Here is an 18,232-nt window from a genome sequence, read left to right as displayed (position 1 = left end):
AAGGAAGAAATATCTATGTTCACAGAATCCAGCAGACTAATTCTACTATCATGAATTATTGATAGAGTTCTATCTTTTCACTCCACTTTCCATATCTCCATATCCCCTTGCCTCTATCACGAATATCAAACATGTAGCTCTTCTCAAATTGCTCTGGATTTAATGCAGCTTGTCACTGGCCTGGCACAAAGCAAGTGCCCTGTAGCGTGGTGCTGCGTCATCAAGTGAAGAAGATCAGATTATAAAGGAAATGGTCAAAAATACCCTTTAAAGTCTCATACGTACTTGCTATGCATTAGCTTCGTTAATTCTTACAAAAACTCTTTGAGTTAGATACTGTTATTTTCTCTATTTCACAAATGAAGAACTGAGACAGAGAGAAGTCTTAGTTGTTAAAATTTGTCCAAAGTTGTAGGTAATAAGTAGATGGGAGAGTCTTTGGAAGATGCCGTGATATTCCCATTTCTCGATAATCCCAACACAGCCTATGCTTTCTCCAGCATTTGGGATAGATGACTGTTTCTTTAGTTAGCATCTTGCATTTATGACCCTGATGTATATTAAATTCATACCTTTAAAAACTACAATTAAATGTCATGAAAGGTGGTTGCACTGCAAGAGGCATGCAAAAACTAAGTCCAAGTGTAAAAGTATCAGGATCACTTTCTCATCATTGGGCAGGCAAGAGTGAAAAGGCAGGCCGAATTGCTCACTCTCCTTTAATATTTTTCTTACTTTAAAAAAAAAATCTAATAGGTACAGTTAAGCTCATATAAGTTAAACATTTATGATATTTTACTCTAATTTCAGAGCCTACCAGTGTCTATCCTATTGAGATTAGCACGTCCGAAGACCACCCTGAATTGTTGGGAAGAAACCCAGTGGTATTATCTAGACGGCATAATTCACATTTGAGGAAATTGCCTCTGTGAATTATTTTGTTTTTAAATAGCTTATGTATGTAACACTTGAAAATCAAACATCATTCATGTTTTGAGTATGTATGTATTTGTTTAAAGAATAATTCAATAAATAAAAGGCTGATAATTTTAAGGATACAACTCCTCAGCTATTTCAGAGTTCATTCATTACAATTAGCATCCTTGTCCATTTCTTTAACATTGTGTTTTAAAAAACGGCCATTTCCACTGTGAGGGCTGGTGCTGTTGGAAAGATTTCAAGAGGAAGTGCAATATGAACAGGATTTTAAAGAAAGGATTGAACTTAAATTTGTGGGAAAGGTGGGGGAAAGACAGCCTATAGCAGAACATGTTATGAACAGAAGTGTGCAAGCAGAAGATAACCAAGTGCCATAACCCACCCATCTGTTGTCTCTGTTCTATACACAGCAGCCAAGGGCTCTAAGATCACATGACAGAGCAAATATGTGTCACTAGTTTAAAATGGGGCATCCTCATGGCCCAGCAATGGCACATTTCTGTGGCCATCCCACCATTTCACTCTCTACAATTGGCACCCTAACCTCTCAAGCATAAACCTCAGATCACTCCTACCAACTCCCTGCTTTAAACAGACGACCATACTTACTTTCTTGAGAAAAATAAAATCATCAGAACAGAGTCTACTTTTCTACCCAATAAAAATCTCACACACTCTTCTTCCTTTCTCTTATAATAGAAGACCTGTCTTGCCCTTCTAAAGTCAGTCCTTCCATCTGTGATTTGAAGCCATTCTCCTCCTACCTTCTGATGAACATTATACTATCAATAATTCCTTTTTCTTGAATATTTATCCTTTCCTTCTCAAATAATATTTTTAAATAAGCTTGTCTCTCCAACGTTTAAATAACCTTGCCTCAAAATCTCCAGGATTCATGCCATTTTGCTCACCTTCGCAAATTTCCTGGAGGATTTGTCTATAAACTCTTGTCTCCATTCCTTACCTCCCGTTCAATCCATGACCACTTGATCTGGTTTTATTCTTCATTACTTGATAAGATCAACAATGACCTGATATGGCTTGGCTCTGCGTGCCCACCCAAATCTCATGGTGAATTGTAAACCCCAATGTTACGGGAGGGACCTGGAGGGAAGTGATTAGACCATGGGGGCGGATTTAACCCTTGCTGTTCTTGTGATAGGCAGTGAATTCTCATGAGATCTGGTTGTTTAAAAATGTGTAGCACTTCCCCATCACCTGCTCCACCACGTGAAGATTGTGCCTGCTTTCCTTCACCTTACGCCAGGATTGTAGTTTCCTGAGGCCTCCCCAGCCATGCCTCCTGTACAGCCTGTGGAACTGTGAGCCAATTAAACCTCTTTTCACCATAAATTTCCCAGTCTCAGGTATGTCTTTATAGCAGTGTGAGAATGGAATAATACACCTTCAGGATACTAGACCTAAAAATACTTATTCATCATTTTATTAGATTTACCTGCAAATTTCAACAACGTTAACTATTTCTTCCTCAAAGTATCTTCTTCACATGCCTTACATAATGTATCGTCACCCTCTAGTTTTTCTCCCTTTCTTGATATCTAATTCAAAATTATTTCCTTCTACCAAGTTACCAAAAGATTGATTTCCCAAAGATTCGTCTTAGTGCTTTTCTCATCTCACTCTACAGTTTCCACCAAACTGGTATCATCTATATATATTATCTATGTCAAGGCTTCTATCAATATCTATATCCAGATAACTCACAATATTTTAAATAATGCTTTTTATTTTGAGATAATTGAAGATCCACATGCAGTTGTAATAAATAATACAAAGAGATTCCATAAATCCTTTACCAGTTTCCTCCAATGGTAACATCTTACAGAATTACAGTACAATTCCCCCAACCAGGATACTAATATCAATACATTCAAAATATAGAACAATTTCATCCTCCAGGATTCTTCAGGTTGCCCTTTTGTAGCCACATTCACTTTCCTCTCACCTTCTTCCTCACTCTATTCTTATCCCCTGACAACCACTAATCTATTCTCCATTCCTATATTTTTGTCATTTCAAGTATGTTGTATAAATAGAACCATGCAGTATGCAATTTCTATTGATTGACTCTTTTCACACAGAATAATTCTCTGAAGATTAATTCAAGCTGTTGTGTTTTCAAAATTATGTTATTGACAAATAATGTTTCTTAATATGTATGTACCACATATTGTTTAACCATTCACCCATTGAAGGACATCTTAGTTGTTTGCATTTGCTGGCTATTAAGAATAAAGCTATTGCAAACAATTCATTTGTAAGTCTCTGTGAACATGTATTTCCCTGAGGTAAATGTCTAAAAGTATAATTGCTGGGTTGTATGGTAGTTGTATGTTGTTGTTGTTTTTAAGAAACTGCCAAATGATTTTCCAGAGTGACTGTACCACTTTACATTTTCACCAGCAATGTATGAGTAATCCAGTTTCTCCACATCTTTGCCAGAATTTGGTATTATTATTTTTTTATCTAGCCATTTTGATAGGTGGGTGGTGATATCTCATTGTGGGTTTAAGTTGCATTTTCCTAGTGGTTAATAATGTTGAACATCTTTTTATATGTTTATTTACCATCTGCAAGTCATCTTCTATGAAACATCTCTTTATGTCTTTTGCTCATTTTCTAATTATATTGCTTGATTTTTATGGTTAAATTTTGAGAATTTTTAAAATAGATATTCCAGATACTGGCACTTTGCTGGCTATGTGGTTGGCAAATGTTACCTTCTAGTCTGTAGTTTGTCTTTTCACCTCCTTATTATTTTTCGCAAGGCAGACATGTTGAAATTTTAAAATTCTTTGCATAGCCCTGAATCTCAAAGATTTTCTCCCATTTTTTTTTTCTAAAAGTTGTATAACTTTACATTTTATATTTAGGTCTGTGAACCATTGTAGTTTAATTTTTGTATTAGGTATGAGGTTTGGGTCAAGGTTTATATTTTTACATAACGGTGTCTAATTATTCCAGTATCATCGGTTCAAAAGGCTAACCTGTCTTCATTGAATTACTTTTACAACTTTGTAAATAATCAGTTGGGCATGTATTTGTGTGGGTCTATTTCTATATTATTTATTCTGTTCCATTAGCCTATGTGTATTCTGCCACCAATACCAATTTTCTTACTGAGCTGTCTCTGACCGTACCCTGTGGGGGACTGAAGTGCCACATCACAGTCTGATAGGAGTGGGAGTCTTGGCTGCCCACCTTGCCCTTGGCTAGTGTAGGGGAGAAGTGGTGTCACAGTGTCTTCCCTGATATTTAACTGGAGTAGAGTGGTTACAGTCTAAAAGTTTGCTGGGTTTTTTTTCAGCTGCTCCTTTAAAGCAGGCTTTTCTTTGGGGATTTTTGGATTGCCTGCTTTAGCAGCATGTATTTCATGCCTAGAATATATAAGGCAAAAAAGAAAACCCAGAAAACTCACCTCCATGTTGTTATTTGAGTCCTGACATCCCTAGGTAGTCTGTCTTCTTTATGCCTGTCAGAGTCACCTTATGTTTGCTTTGTATATCACTTCCAGAGTTCTTAATAGACTCAGTGGGAGGAACAAGGGAAAATATGCCTACTTCATCTTCCCAGAATCAGAAGTTTCACTCACAAAATTTTACCTCCAACCTAAATCTTTCCTCCATGGTCCAGAAATGAGTATCCTCATTTTAATCTGCATTTGTATGTCTCAAAGGCACCTCAAATATAACTTAAGCTCAAAGCTGAGCTACCTCCGAATGTTGCACTGCAGTCTTCCTGCTACACAAGGGAAAAAGTTAAAGTTCTTCTTGGCACCTCTACTCCCTCCCATTCTAATTATCATGAAATCCTATTGATTTTTTTTTCTCTGAAATATGCTTTAAGTCTTCCCACTTCTCTGTTATCTGTATGCCACAACTCTAATCTAAGCCACTATCATATCTGGTCAAAATTTTTTGCAAAAGTCTCTTGTCTGATCGGTTCATATACACTCTCCCTGTTCCAAACCCTTCTCTGTATTATTAGTTGAGTAATCTTTTCTTTTTTTTTTTTTTTTTTTTTTGAGATGGAGTCTCGCTCTGTCGCCCAGGCTGGAGTGTAGTGGCGCAATCTCGGCTCACTGCAAGCTCCACCTCCCAGGTTCACGCCATTCTCCTGCCTCAGCCTCTCCGAGTAGCTGGGACTACAGGCGCCCGCCACCACGCCCGGCTAATTTTTTGTAATTTTTTTTAGTAGAGACGGGGTTTCACCGTGGTCTCGATCTCCTGAACTCGTGATCCACCCGCCTCGGCCTCCCAAAGTGCTGGGATTACAAGTGTGAGCCACCACGCCCGGCCGAGTAATCTTTTCAAAACACTATTGTTCTTATTTAATAAATTGATATTGCTTTTAGAACATTGATTTTTAAAAATCTTTCACCTCACTTACAAGCCTTGCACAAATCTATTGTAGAAGCCCAGTATTTGTTGATAAATAACTATAGTGTATATCTCCCTGATTAGATTCAATTCACCTAATAGACAGAAATACACCCTACAACTCTACGTATCTTCAGTTCAGTGGTGATCTACAAATGCTTAATGATGATGATCTTGGTATTCTAATGACTATACAAGGAGATTGTATATACAGTATGGCTAGAAGGAGAACATGTGAACGTAATAAATAGCAAACTATTAATTGTCCTGCTATTTCTTTCTTTTTTTTTTTTCCCTGAGACAGAGCCTTGCTCTGTCTCCCAGGCTGGAGTGCGGTGGCACAGTCTTGGCTCACTGCAACCCCCCCCTCCCGGGTTCAAGCAATTCTTGTGCCTCAGCCTCCCGAGTAGTTGGGATTACAGGTGTAAGCCAATATGCCTGGATAACTTTTGTATTTTTTGTAGAGATAGGGTTTCACCATGTTGCTCAGACTGGCTTCAAGCTCCAAGCCTCGGGTAATCCACCCCACTCAGCCTCCCAAAGTGCTGGGATTACAGGTGTGAGCCACCATGCCCAGCCTCTTGCTATTTCTTATATCAAGTGAATTTATTTGTCTGCTTAATAATTATTATCTGTAATATCTTACATTTCTAAGTATATATACATTTTTAAACCACCAACTCACTTCTCACCTCTATTGGAAATCTGTAAAATATTCACTCTCTGCATTTAAAAATAATAATAACTTCAGGGAAAAATGGTCATAAGTTAATGAAAATATTAACTTTGACAACAAAAATGACAGAATCGTTACAAATATGTTTGTACTTATGGCCTTCCCAAATAAATGTCAAATTGTCACAAGCTCTTCACTATATGAGCTATGTTTATTTATTGTTGCATTCATTGCATGTAAGAGAATAACATCAAAATATTGTTTCTGATGTTAAGACTATATAAAAGGAAGGTGGACTACTTCCTCTGCTCTTGAAAATCGTATGGGTCATTTGGATTTCAAAAAAAAGACTTTTGATTCTGACAAGAGTTGGCTTAATTGGAGAAGACTTGTAAGACAAGATTTTCGGTCCTGATCTCTAAATCAGTTTTAGAACATCGGGTGAGAAAGAGAGAGACGAAAAAAAAAAAAAAAACAGTAGTTACAATATGAGTAAAATATACAGAAGCAAGAACACTTTGGTAAGCAAAGGTAAAATCACTAATCTAGAAAAAAATAAGACAGGATTGTCAGAACAAGAAATATCTATAGTTTATTTATATAGCTATAAATAAGAGATTTTCAATATATAATTCAAAATATAATCACGGTATAGACCATGAGAGATCAAATTTAGAATATTCCCTTTTGTCACAACCAATTTATACCTCAGATTTATAAGTAATGCTTAAATTCCAGAGGTAAACTCCAATACATTAATTCTATAATGTGGGAATAGGTTTACATTTGAGTGGACTGATAAATTACATCCTAACTGAAATTTCTACATCTTATAGGGATAGATGGGATTTTGTTGCACATGTGAGGTTTCTTTTCATTTATAGACAAATTTAGGGTAATTCTGAGATGTAAAAAAAATTGCTCAGAAGTGAGCCATGAAAATCATATAGAGAAGATAAAGCATTTTATTTTGTTAAATCCACTGAAAATTTATACTATGATAATGTTTAAGCACAGCTAAAATTTGTTTCTTTAATATTACTTTATATTTTATTTAATTTGTATATGTTTCTTTTGTGTATTTAAATTTCTGTTATGGTGTTTCCGCACCTGATTTCTAATAATGATGACCATGGACAAAGGAAATGTGTTATCTCATGAACTTGAGCATAACTACAGAAACCTTCCAAGAGAAATTAATTTGATCCATCGTAATTCTCCTTATTGAAAAGAGAAAAGTATACTCATCATATTAGGAGAAAAAGTTTCAGGAAGTTGTAAAAATTAATACTCTTCAAAATTATTTCCAAAGTTCTACTCAATATAGTAAACACAGCATAGAAAGTAGAGTGGAAAAACTATTAGAAAACTGTTATATATAAAATTAAGATTTTTTTCTGATTATGAAAATCTGTGATATTGCTAAAACTCTACTAAAATGTTGGCAATAGTGATGAGTGAGTGAGCAATATATAAAAAATGCCATCAACTATCGCAAGGACAAAAAACCAAACACCGCATGTTGTCACTCACAGGTGGGAATTGAACAATGAGATCACATGGACACAGGAAGGGGAACATCACACACCTGGGCCTGTCGTGGGCTGGGGGAAGGGGGGAGGGATAGCATTAGGAGATATACCTAATGTTAAATGAAGAGTTAATGGGTGCAGCACACCAACATGGCACACGTATACATATGTAACAAACCTGCACGTTGTACACATGTACCCTAAAACTTAAAGTATAATAAAAAAAATGCTATCAAATTCAAAGATCCACTTACGGGTTTATGCAGCAAGAGAGGTTACATGGAGTAACAGAGTAAATTAAACCTTGGAATAAGGATGAGATTTTACTGATAGATTTTTGAAGAGACAAGGAAATTTAGTATTAACAAGGTTCAGCTATGAGAACACTTGGCTGTTTGCAGACAATACTATTTAAAATTTGGTGAGTGCTTACTACGTGCTAGGCTATGTTCTAAGCACTTGCACATGCTATGACCCATTTGATTCTCTCTACCACACCAAGAGTCAAGTGCTCTCATCTCCATTTTACAAAGAAGGAGATTACAGCATGGAGAGAATAAGTCACCCAGAGTCATAGAACTACTATAGTAAGTGGTGCAGCCATGATTTGAAACGTGGTTAACAGGCCCACGGTTTGTGCCTCTGCAAGAGCCTCTCTCTAATGTGAGCAGTTCACAAATGTGCCACCCTCCCTATGTTTCAGGCATTTATGTACATGTACATTTCCTAAGTTAATCCTCACAGCAATTCTAAGAGTTAGGTGCTTTAGAGATAAAGGATTGAGACATAGCAGGTCCAGAATTAGAACCTATGTATATCTCATGTTTTCAACATCTCTTCTCCCAGCTTGGATAAGTCAAGAACTTGTAAAATAATTCATAGAATATAGGTTGGATAAGTCAATGAAGGCCAAATAAAAAAGGATTTTGAACCAAAATTTTAAAATTTAGACATGATACTTTAGACATAGTCCTCAGTGTATGTATGTGCTCAATAAATTTTGTTGAAGAAATGAATGAATATAAACAGAAGTGAAGGTACTGGTATTCCAGCCTTTCCTCCAGGCATTGTGGTAGCATGGATTACAAAATAAAATTTCTAAATAACATAATCATAGCCAAAAAACGCGAGTGTTTGTTTTATTTTAAACATTTTTCCTGCAATTAGCCCACCCCGTCCCAAACCTGCCACAAATTGCTGAAGTTGTAGCTTTCTGATATAAATATCCATACTACTGAAAGGTCTCATTAATTGTCAGATTAGTGAAATTTTTCACTCCATTGTATTTTTACTAAAATAGCTAAGCATAGCAACAAAAAGAAAACAATTATGTTGTATCATTTAAAAAATATAAGAGTTTCCCTCAATAATCCATGACTTTTTAAATTGCTACTTGGTCTAACCTTTCACTAAATTGGTGTCAAATTGGCCTAAGGTATCGAAACTCTGTGTTCTTATTCAATGAGTGATAATTCCTCAAACAGGGATGTTTCCAATCCTCTCTCTGCTATTCTCTGTTAGAATTGCTAATACTTCATCTCAGGCCTATCCATATCTTAAATGACATGATAAAAAAAAACTGACAAAGGTGGGGGACATGGGACCATCTTCTCTCTGGTCTTTTGTTATTTTTCCACCCTTAGACTATAGTGGTCGGTATTACTTACATAATGATACAGTCTACTCATATTCTTCCTTTCTGATCAGTGTTTTTGCTGGGTCTAGTGTGAAATAAAATATAGCTACCTTTTTTCTCCTTCACTAAGCATATGCCAGTGAATTGGTAACATCTGCTTGCTTCTTAGCTTTTACCAGAAACTTTTCCTAAAGGGTCATCATATAAGGAATTTTTTTTTAATACTATAAGGTCAAACACATCTGTTCGATCATATCAAAATTTAGCAGAAAATGCACTTTTAATAAAGACTCTATAAATATCACCTTCACTATGAATTGGCCTTTATGTTACTTTTAATGAATAATATTCCCCTCCAAATGTAATTTAGAATTAAACATTTCAGACAATATCGTTGACATTGTAAAATATCTTATCCTTTTCTCTCTACTGCAGCACAGTTATTCAAAGCCTATAATTATGCAGTTTCTCAAGCTGCCTCACAATAAAGGAAATTTATCTACTACAGTAGAGAAGAAAATAACAAAATTCAAATGAAAATAAATTATTATAACTGCTGATTTAACCTGACAAACCATTTCTCTTCCTTCGAATGATTGCTACTGTTTTTGGTTTATAGGGACCGAGCTCCTTTCATTTTTACTTCAGAGATGGAATACTTTATTACAGAGGGTGGGAAAAACCCACAGCATTTTCAAGATTTTGTGGAACTTTGCTGTCGTGCTTATAATATCATCAGAAAGCACAGCCAACTGCTCTTGAACCTGCTAGAAATGGTAAGTCCCTTGGGGAAAAAAAAACAAAAATAATAAGCTTCATTTATGCCTCTGCTTCAGTGGTCTATTTTTACTAAAGGCTTGGAGTTCCCCAATGAGCTATTCAGAAGAAAAAGGAATGAGCAAACTAAGAGTACCACTGTACAGCTTATAAACATATTTCTTAATAGTTTAATATGTTCCTTGATAGTTATTGTCTCAAACATTCCTATTCATATCAATATTGATGCATGTAGGGGTTATCCCACTATATTTTGACTAATGTTCAAGGACAGCAATTTTAAAAATAATGCCTTCAGTCATACTGGGCATTAGGATCTTTCAAAAATGCCTTATATATACTATCTCATTTATATATCATGACAACCTAATAATGTAGACCAGGCAAGAATTTTCCCTGGCTCTCCATTCCAAACTCCACCTTTGATCACTTGCCAATTTCCCACATTAAGAAACTGAGAGTCAAAAGTGGAAAGTGAGTTGCTAGCAACTCAGCTTTTAGTGGTATGCATTAGGTGTACTGAGTCACGGTCCTACACACTCTCTTGTGACCAACAGGGGAAAATTTAAGGTTGTATTCCACTGTTCACTTTAAAGAGATGGAGACCAGATACATACCATGAAGGAAGAAAAATCTGATAGAAATACCTTCTAGGAGAGGGATATAGTGATTCCTCTAGGCACATACATACACACTAGTGATTGCAGCAAACTATACATGGGAAACATACATTTGGTCTATCAGCATGGGATTTGGAGTTATGAAAAATAACTGATTTAGAGCTTCCAGATGACAATAATTCTACCAGATGTTGTTAAGGGTACAAACATGGCAGGCAGACCTTTCTGGGTTTCAATCCTAGTTTGGCATTTTACTGGCTACATTCTTCAGGACATGTTACTTAACCCCCAAAAGACTATTTCCTTATCTGTTAAATGAAGATAACAACATCTACCTTGTAGAGTTAATGAATAAATAACCTAATAGTGAATTATTTGCACGGCCCAGGCACTGTGCTAAGTGCTTTGTGTGCATTAATTGATTTAAATTGCTTCGTGTGTATTAATTGATTTAAAATTTATAACAACCCTAACAGATCATTAACATAAAGCACTTAGCACAGTACTTGCCATTTAGTAGACTTCAATCCATTTATGTTATTATACTAGATCCTTGTTAATTTATAAGGACACTGTCCAATGTAATATACTCTAGTCACATGTTTGTTTATATTTAAATTAATTTTTATTAAGCAAAATTTAAAATTCCATCCTTCGATTTCACTGATCACATTTCAAGTACTCAGTAGCCACGTTTGGCTAGTGGCACCATATTGGTCAGCACAGATAGGAAACTTCCATCACCACAGAAAAGTTCCATTGCTTAGTACAGAACAAATGTTGACTTTGTTGCAAGGAAGATTTGATTTGGATTCTTGTTTTAACTTTCAAACAACGTATTCACCTTACTTCTCTCCACTTTGCCTTGAAAGATAAATATCTCTAAAAATATTATAAACATGTCCTTCATATGCAAAGATATTGGTTTCTTCTTCTGCAAACTGGATATACAAAGTTCTACTCATCTCCAAAATCTTCAAGTTGGCTTTTCAGTAATAGCCAAGGATTCTTATTGGTAAATCTGCATTCTATCTCCCAGTTCTATTATGCCATTTTGCAAGTATGAGATGACTACGGTTTATAATGTGTCTGTACCACAAACAAACAAACAAAAAACCCTACAAGGATTAAGTCTGTGATTCTGACCCCATTTAAATAATAAATATCCAGGTAGTATCAAGTCTATGTCTCCTTGGACTTTAGCAGGCTCTAGCTCATGAATTCATGAGCTCTTGAGTGTTTACCACAGGCTAGAAATTGCAAGGATACATTCACATATGGGACCCAGAGTCTTAAAATTTTCAACTTAATGAGGAAGATAAAATTTATTTACACAAAAGACCGAGGTATCCAGCATTTCTAAATGCCTATAATGATATAAATAACTACATATGAGGAGTAGTACCAAATTTTAACAACTGCTTTAACCTGCTCCAGATATTTCAAAAATAAACCCAAAACAGAAAAGTACAAATATAAGTTATGCTGTTTCGCAGGTGACATTGACATTAAAATTATGCTGATGAAAACTGAGCATGTTAAAATAATGTGAAAGAACAGCTTTTTCAGAAAGCTATCGGTGGGCTTTTTTTCTCTTGTTTAATAAACTTTTCTACACACCTTAACAAAGCATTCAGCATAAGATTCATGATATATTAAACAATCACCAAAGAGAATATATAGTGGTATTTTATTTAAAAGAAATAACTATATGGTATTTTATTCATAAGTATTAAAATAATTTATCATTAATCAGTTGTTGAAAATTTCTGGAATATAGTATATCCAAAAAAACTTCTATGCTCTATTTATTCACCTCTTTTAGGCTAAGGAAGAAAATTTGGCAGTGGAAGGCACTAATCCAGAGTAAACACATAATCTTAGATTTAGGCTCTCACAGAAATTGAAATAGAGATCAGAAGCAATGTGGACCAATTACACTAATGAACAAATACATGTAAAACAGCACTGTGTTATTACCTCAGTTTCTGTTCATTTACCATTCAACTCCTTCTTCTCAATTGTGTATCTTATGGGACTCTGTAGATCATCAAAGCATTTAGTGAAGGTTTCAGGGCCATACTTTCTTTGGTATAGCTTCTTATAAAATAAAACCAAGTTTAAATTTGTGAAAGACTATTTTCTACTTACGTATGTAATCTATTCATTAATTCTGTCTCAACCTGACTCTTTTATGTTAAATTCTTTAAAAAGAATTCAGTCTACTTACCATGACCCAGTTACAACTTGAGAAATAACTTGACATGGGTCATAAATTCTAACTTGTGCAAATGATCAGTCCCCAGGATTATGGGCCACAAACATTTGGTGGGTCCACTACAGAGTTAATGGCTCATCCTTGGTAAAGAGCAGCATGTCTCCAGATATCCATATTGCTTTTTATTTACTCCCGAGAAAAGCGGGGAAAAAAGTAATCCATGAAATTCCCATCTTGCTTAAAAGTAACATCTGTAGGAGACCCAAGAGTGTTGCCGGCTGAGTTCACGAAAATAAAAGCCTGTGTTTCATCAGCTTTTCTCTCATTAAAAAATCAATATCAGCTATTATGGAAGGCTCCCAGAGAACACAGAGACCATTTGCCCAGTTTAAAATGTTTATCACACCCATTGTGAGATCAGATATTTCCCATCAGAAATCTTCCTAACTTCTCTATGTGATGGGGAAGAGTGTCTGCTTTTCTGAGCATAACTATTAAAATAGATTTGGACTTAAGAGAACAGAAGTAAAGACTTCAAAAATTTTCCTGACCTTTAAAAAGGGACATATCTATTCATTACCTGTATCTGTTCACTTCCTGTTCTAGCTTCCCTTTCCCTTGGTATTGCCCCAATTAAAGTTATTACCCATGCAGTCTAGAGTGGGAGGCACCTGAACCATGTGACTAGGGGTCAGAGAAGAGACATAGCTAAGTGCACCCGGCTAAGAGGCCATCCTTACTCCGTGATTTGCGAGTCAACACTCAAAGTCTCCTCTCCAAGGAATAGAACACATTAATAAGGGCAAACTTGGCACGTGTTACCTTTAATCAGATACATGGTGGGGAGAGAACTATTATAGGTTCATCTGGTATGAAGCAGTCTGTACTTGGAAGCTAGTGTGTGACATGTGTGGGTTATGTGTGTGGGTGTTGGCAAGGGAACGAGTAAGTATAGGGTCCACTTTCCGGAGAAATATTTGATAGACTTCTAACCAAGCAGGTGTGAATTCAGGGTATCCAGAGAAACTGGAATGCAATTCAGACCTTACAGAAGAAGGCTGTCCTTAGAAAATGGACAGTTATGGTGTGATAAAGAAGAAATCTGCCTCAATGAGCACATGGAAGTCTCTATACCCCTTAGTACAGAATTAGTAAGATAAAACCTAATCTAGATTCTAGTGGCTATCGGGAATGTGTCTTCCTATGGTTGATTTTGTTAAGTTTAGTAGTCAGCATTAAATTTGCTAATTGTAGGTTTTCATTGCCTAATAGCATCAAGTATTTTTTTCTCTCTTATTTTAAACTTTTATTTTAGATTCAGGGGTACATGTGAAGGTTTGTTACATAGGTAAACTTCTGTCACAGGGATTTGATGTACAGATTATTTCATCACCCAGGTATTAAGCCCAGTACCTGATAGCTATCTTTTCTGCTCCTCACCCTCCTCCTACCCTTGCCCCTCAAGTAGACCCCAGTGCCTGTTGTTTCTGTCTTTGTGTTCATGAGTTCTCACCATTTAGCTCCCACTTATAAGTGAGAATATGCAGTATATGGTTTTCTGTTCCTGCATTAGTTTGCTAAGGATAATAGCCTCCAGCTCCATCCACGTTCCAGCAAAAGACATGATCTCATTTTTTTTGTAAGGCTTCATAGTATTCTAAGGTGTATATGTGCCACATTTTCTTTATCCAATCTGTCATTGATAGGCATTTAGGTTGATTCCATGTCTTTGCTATTGTAAATAGTGCTGCAGTGAACATTTGTGTGCATGTGTCTTTATGCTAGAATGATATACCCAGCAATGAGATTGCTGTGTCTAATGGCAGTTCTGCTTTTAGCTCTTTGAGGAATCACCATACTGCTTTTCACAATGGTTGAACTAATTTATACTCCAACCAACAGTGTGTAAGTGTTCCCTTTTCTCTGCAACCTTGCCAGCATCTGTTATTTTCCAACTTTTTAGTAATAGCCATTCTGACTGGTGTGAGATGGTATCTCACTGTGGTTTTGATTTGCGTTTCTCTAGTGATCAGTGACATTGAGCTTTTCTTCATGTGCTTATTGGACACATGTATGCCCTCTTTTGAGAAGTGTCTGTTCATGTCCTTTACCCATTTTTTAATGGGTTTTTTTGTTTTTCTCTTGTAAATTTGTTTAAGTTTCTTATAGATGCTGGGTATTAGACCTTTGTCAGATGCATAGCTTGCAAATATTTTCCCTCATTCTGTAGGTTGCCTGTTTACTCTGTTGGTAGTTTCTTTTGCTGTGCAGAGGCTCGTAAGTTTAATTAGATCCCACCTGCCAATTTTTGCTCTCATTGCGATTGCTTTTGGTGTCTTCCTCATGAAATCTTTGCCCATTCCTATGTCCAGGATGGTGTTGCCTAGGTTGTCTTCCAGATTTTTATAGCTTTGGGTTTTACTTTTAAGTCTTTAATCCATTTTGAGTTGATGTTTATATATGGTGTAAGGAAGGGGTCCAGCTTCAATCTTCTGCATATGGCTAGCCAGTCATCCCAACAGCATTTGTTGAATAGGGAGTCCTTTTTACGCTGCTTGTTTTTGTCAGCTTAGTCAAAGATCAGATGATAGTAATTGTGCGGCCTTATTTCTGGCCTCTCTATTTTGTTCCATTGGTCTATGTGCCTATTTTTGTACCAGTACCATGCTGCTTTGGTTACCTTAGCCTGAATCATGTATTTTTTTATTCATGCATTCATTATCCCAGACATTTATTAAAATCTAGCTATTTACAAAGCACCGTGCTGGGCAGTGTACACAATTCAACATTAAATACAAATCCAGTTCCTGTTCTCAAAGAACTTAAGATCTAATGTGACAAACACACATATGAACAAAACACAGTAAAAGCTAGGAAGCAATAAGTACTGTGAAAGAAGTAGAACCAAAATATGATTGTACAAAGAAAGCAGTCATTAAATCTCATCAAGAGGATCAGTGATGCTTCAAGGAGGAAGCTGAGCCTTGAAAAAGAATTTCAGTAGACAAAGAAGGAGAGAAAAGGTAATTCCAGCTGAGAGAAAAATGTATATGTGGAGGTTTTTTGAGCATGGGCATGATGTTTAGTAAATGAAGGTAATCAAGTGTGCCCAGTCTGTGCCATAGATGGAAATCTCTGTAGAAGATGAGGCTGGAGTGATAGGTTACAGTGTGATTATAAAAGACATTTGTGACCAGAATGAGGACTTTAGACTTTAGTACCTAGACACTTGACAAACTAGAAGTTTGTATGCTTATAATGAAGAAGTACCATTATCTAGCTGGGATCTTAGGCAGATAACAGAGTTTATGTAATTAAAGAGATAAGGATTGGAGAACAAGATAAAAGTTACTCAAGATATCTAGGCAAACGAAGATGAGGCTTTGAATTCGTACAAGAATAATTAGGATGAAAAGGAGGAATGAATACAAGAGACTGCTGAGGAGTGTTTTTAATAGAATGAAGTCATTGATTATAGGACCTAGGAAAAAGAGAGAATCAAAGAAGATATGAATTTCTTGTTAGTTGGGCAGTGGTGGCAGTGTAAATGAAACAGAAAAAAAGAAGGAAAAGTTTATGTGAGAAGAGAATGAGAATTTGCTGTAATTTAGATGTCATGAGTTTAAGATGCTAATAGATCATCCAGGAGGAGAGAGAGTTGACAACTCTCCAGGACTCCCTCATCCAACTCCTTGGTTTCAATTGTCATTTATATGCTAAAGACGGTCAAATCTGTATTACAGCATGTGCTTTGGGCCCTCTCAATATCTCCAATCTATCTCCCAGTTTTCTCAATTCTACTCTCTACATTTATTTAAAATCCAATGACTGATCTTCATTCCTAACCAGTCTCCTAATCTAGCCTCTTAATGGGCCTCATTTTAGTCCATTTTCCATAGGTAACCACAATGATCTTTCAAGACACAATTAAATCTCTTACTCTCATGTTAAAACACTTAAAGAGCTTTCTTGTTTTTTTTTGTACTTTAGGATAGAGTACAAAATCCTTAATGCTGCCAGAATGTCTTATCCTACCTGCCTTTCATCCCCATCTCTTGCTGCTCACCCACGTAATACTCAGTTCCAGAAAGCCAGCCTGGGTTTCCTTCTGCAGACACATTAAAGACATCTTGCTTTCCTTTGTATGTCTTGCTTTCCTATATATGCTGCTTCCTCAGCCTGGGTGGGATGGTGGGAAAAAAGAATAGTTTTTGTACCATTCTTTTTCTCATTTGAACTTCAGCAAGTTAATCACAATTTCACCCATCTTCCAAAACCATATTCTCACTTTACCCTTTGTCCACATTCTCACTTTACCCTTTGTTTTAAGGATCGATAGTATCATTCTTAACTTCTTATTGTAAGAGGGCCTTTATTCCAGAGCAGTAAATAATTTATCATCTTAGTCATAGAAGTGCTGATAACAGTCTTCATTTTTTTTTGCAAAGTTCAAATTTAGTTTAGAAAGTTCTATTATTTTCTTAGAAAAAAGTAGTCTACAACTAAAGAGATTATAATTCCTTCAGTCTACACTGTAACATAAACCAAATATCTTCCTGATAATTAGCAGGAAAATACCTTATATAATTTATCCTTATTACTTATTGCCTTAGTAAATACAGTCACCATTTAAGTAGGGAAAATTGTATTCTTATAGTGAGAATCACGGAGTCATAAAAGAACATAGGATTAAAAACCAGAGCGGTGAGTTTTATACTCTATGTTTGCACATCATTTGACCTGGACATATCACTTATAGTTTTCTGGAGATTAAGCTTTTCTTCTCTAAAATGGGTATTATTATGTAACTTTTGTGTAATACTTTGTACTGTATAAACCTCTTTCTTATTTTGTATCTATTTTAAAAATGAGAAAATGAAGACTCAAAGAGGTTAAGGAACTTTCTCAAAATCACATAGATTTTAAATGATTGGCCCACAGATTCTCACATGGGGATAATATCATGCTTACTTCACTGGTTTATGATGAGAATAAAACTGAATTATTAATCTACAAGAATGTTCCACTTATAGTGCTTCTTTTATTACGGTTGTTATTGCTGTTGTCTCTACTACTTAATAGGAGAGGTTAAAACGCATGAACATATATGCATTTGTGTATATAAACTGAAAGACATTGCCGTGCAAACTTGGGTCTAGATGTCTCTGGGTTGAATTAATCAAGTAAGCGTGATTGTATCTGCATTTATTCTGTCTTCTTTTTGCTTTGCTTGTTCTTGTTGTGGTTAAGATGCTATATGCAGGACTGCCTGAGCTAAGTGGAATTCAAGACCTGAAATATGTGTATAATAATCTTCGTCCGCAAGACACAGACCTGGAAGCAACAAGTCATTTTACCAAGTAAGATTAGCTATGAATGTGTGAGCATGCATGCATGAATGTACGCAGACACATGTTCCACAGTGGAGATGATT

At 35.9% G+C, this 18,232-nt stretch overlaps 1 protein-coding gene across 3 annotated transcripts in view; it reads left to right on the top strand.

Moving 5' to 3' along the window:
* PIK3C2G (phosphatidylinositol-4-phosphate 3-kinase catalytic subunit type 2 gamma) overlaps positions 1-18,232 on the top strand; it is a 403,358-nt gene that overhangs the window by 277,781 nt on the left and 107,345 nt on the right. For all 3 annotated transcript variants that reach the window (XM_055280504.2, XM_055280503.2, XM_055280500.2), the window contains 2 exons: positions 9,803-9,959; positions 18,049-18,158. In XM_055280504.2, coding sequence (XP_055136479.2) covers positions 9,803-9,959; positions 18,049-18,158 — 267 coding nt within the window. The remainder of the gene's footprint in view (positions 1-9,802; positions 9,960-18,048; positions 18,159-18,232) is intronic.

Source organism: Symphalangus syndactylus, chromosome 5, assembly GCF_028878055.3.
Source record: "Symphalangus syndactylus isolate Jambi chromosome 5, NHGRI_mSymSyn1-v2.1_pri, whole genome shotgun sequence".
NCBI lineage: Eukaryota > Metazoa > Chordata > Mammalia > Primates > Hylobatidae > Symphalangus > Symphalangus syndactylus.
Note: the sequence above shows the minus strand (reverse complement) of the source record. Positions and strands in the feature narration are given on the sequence as shown.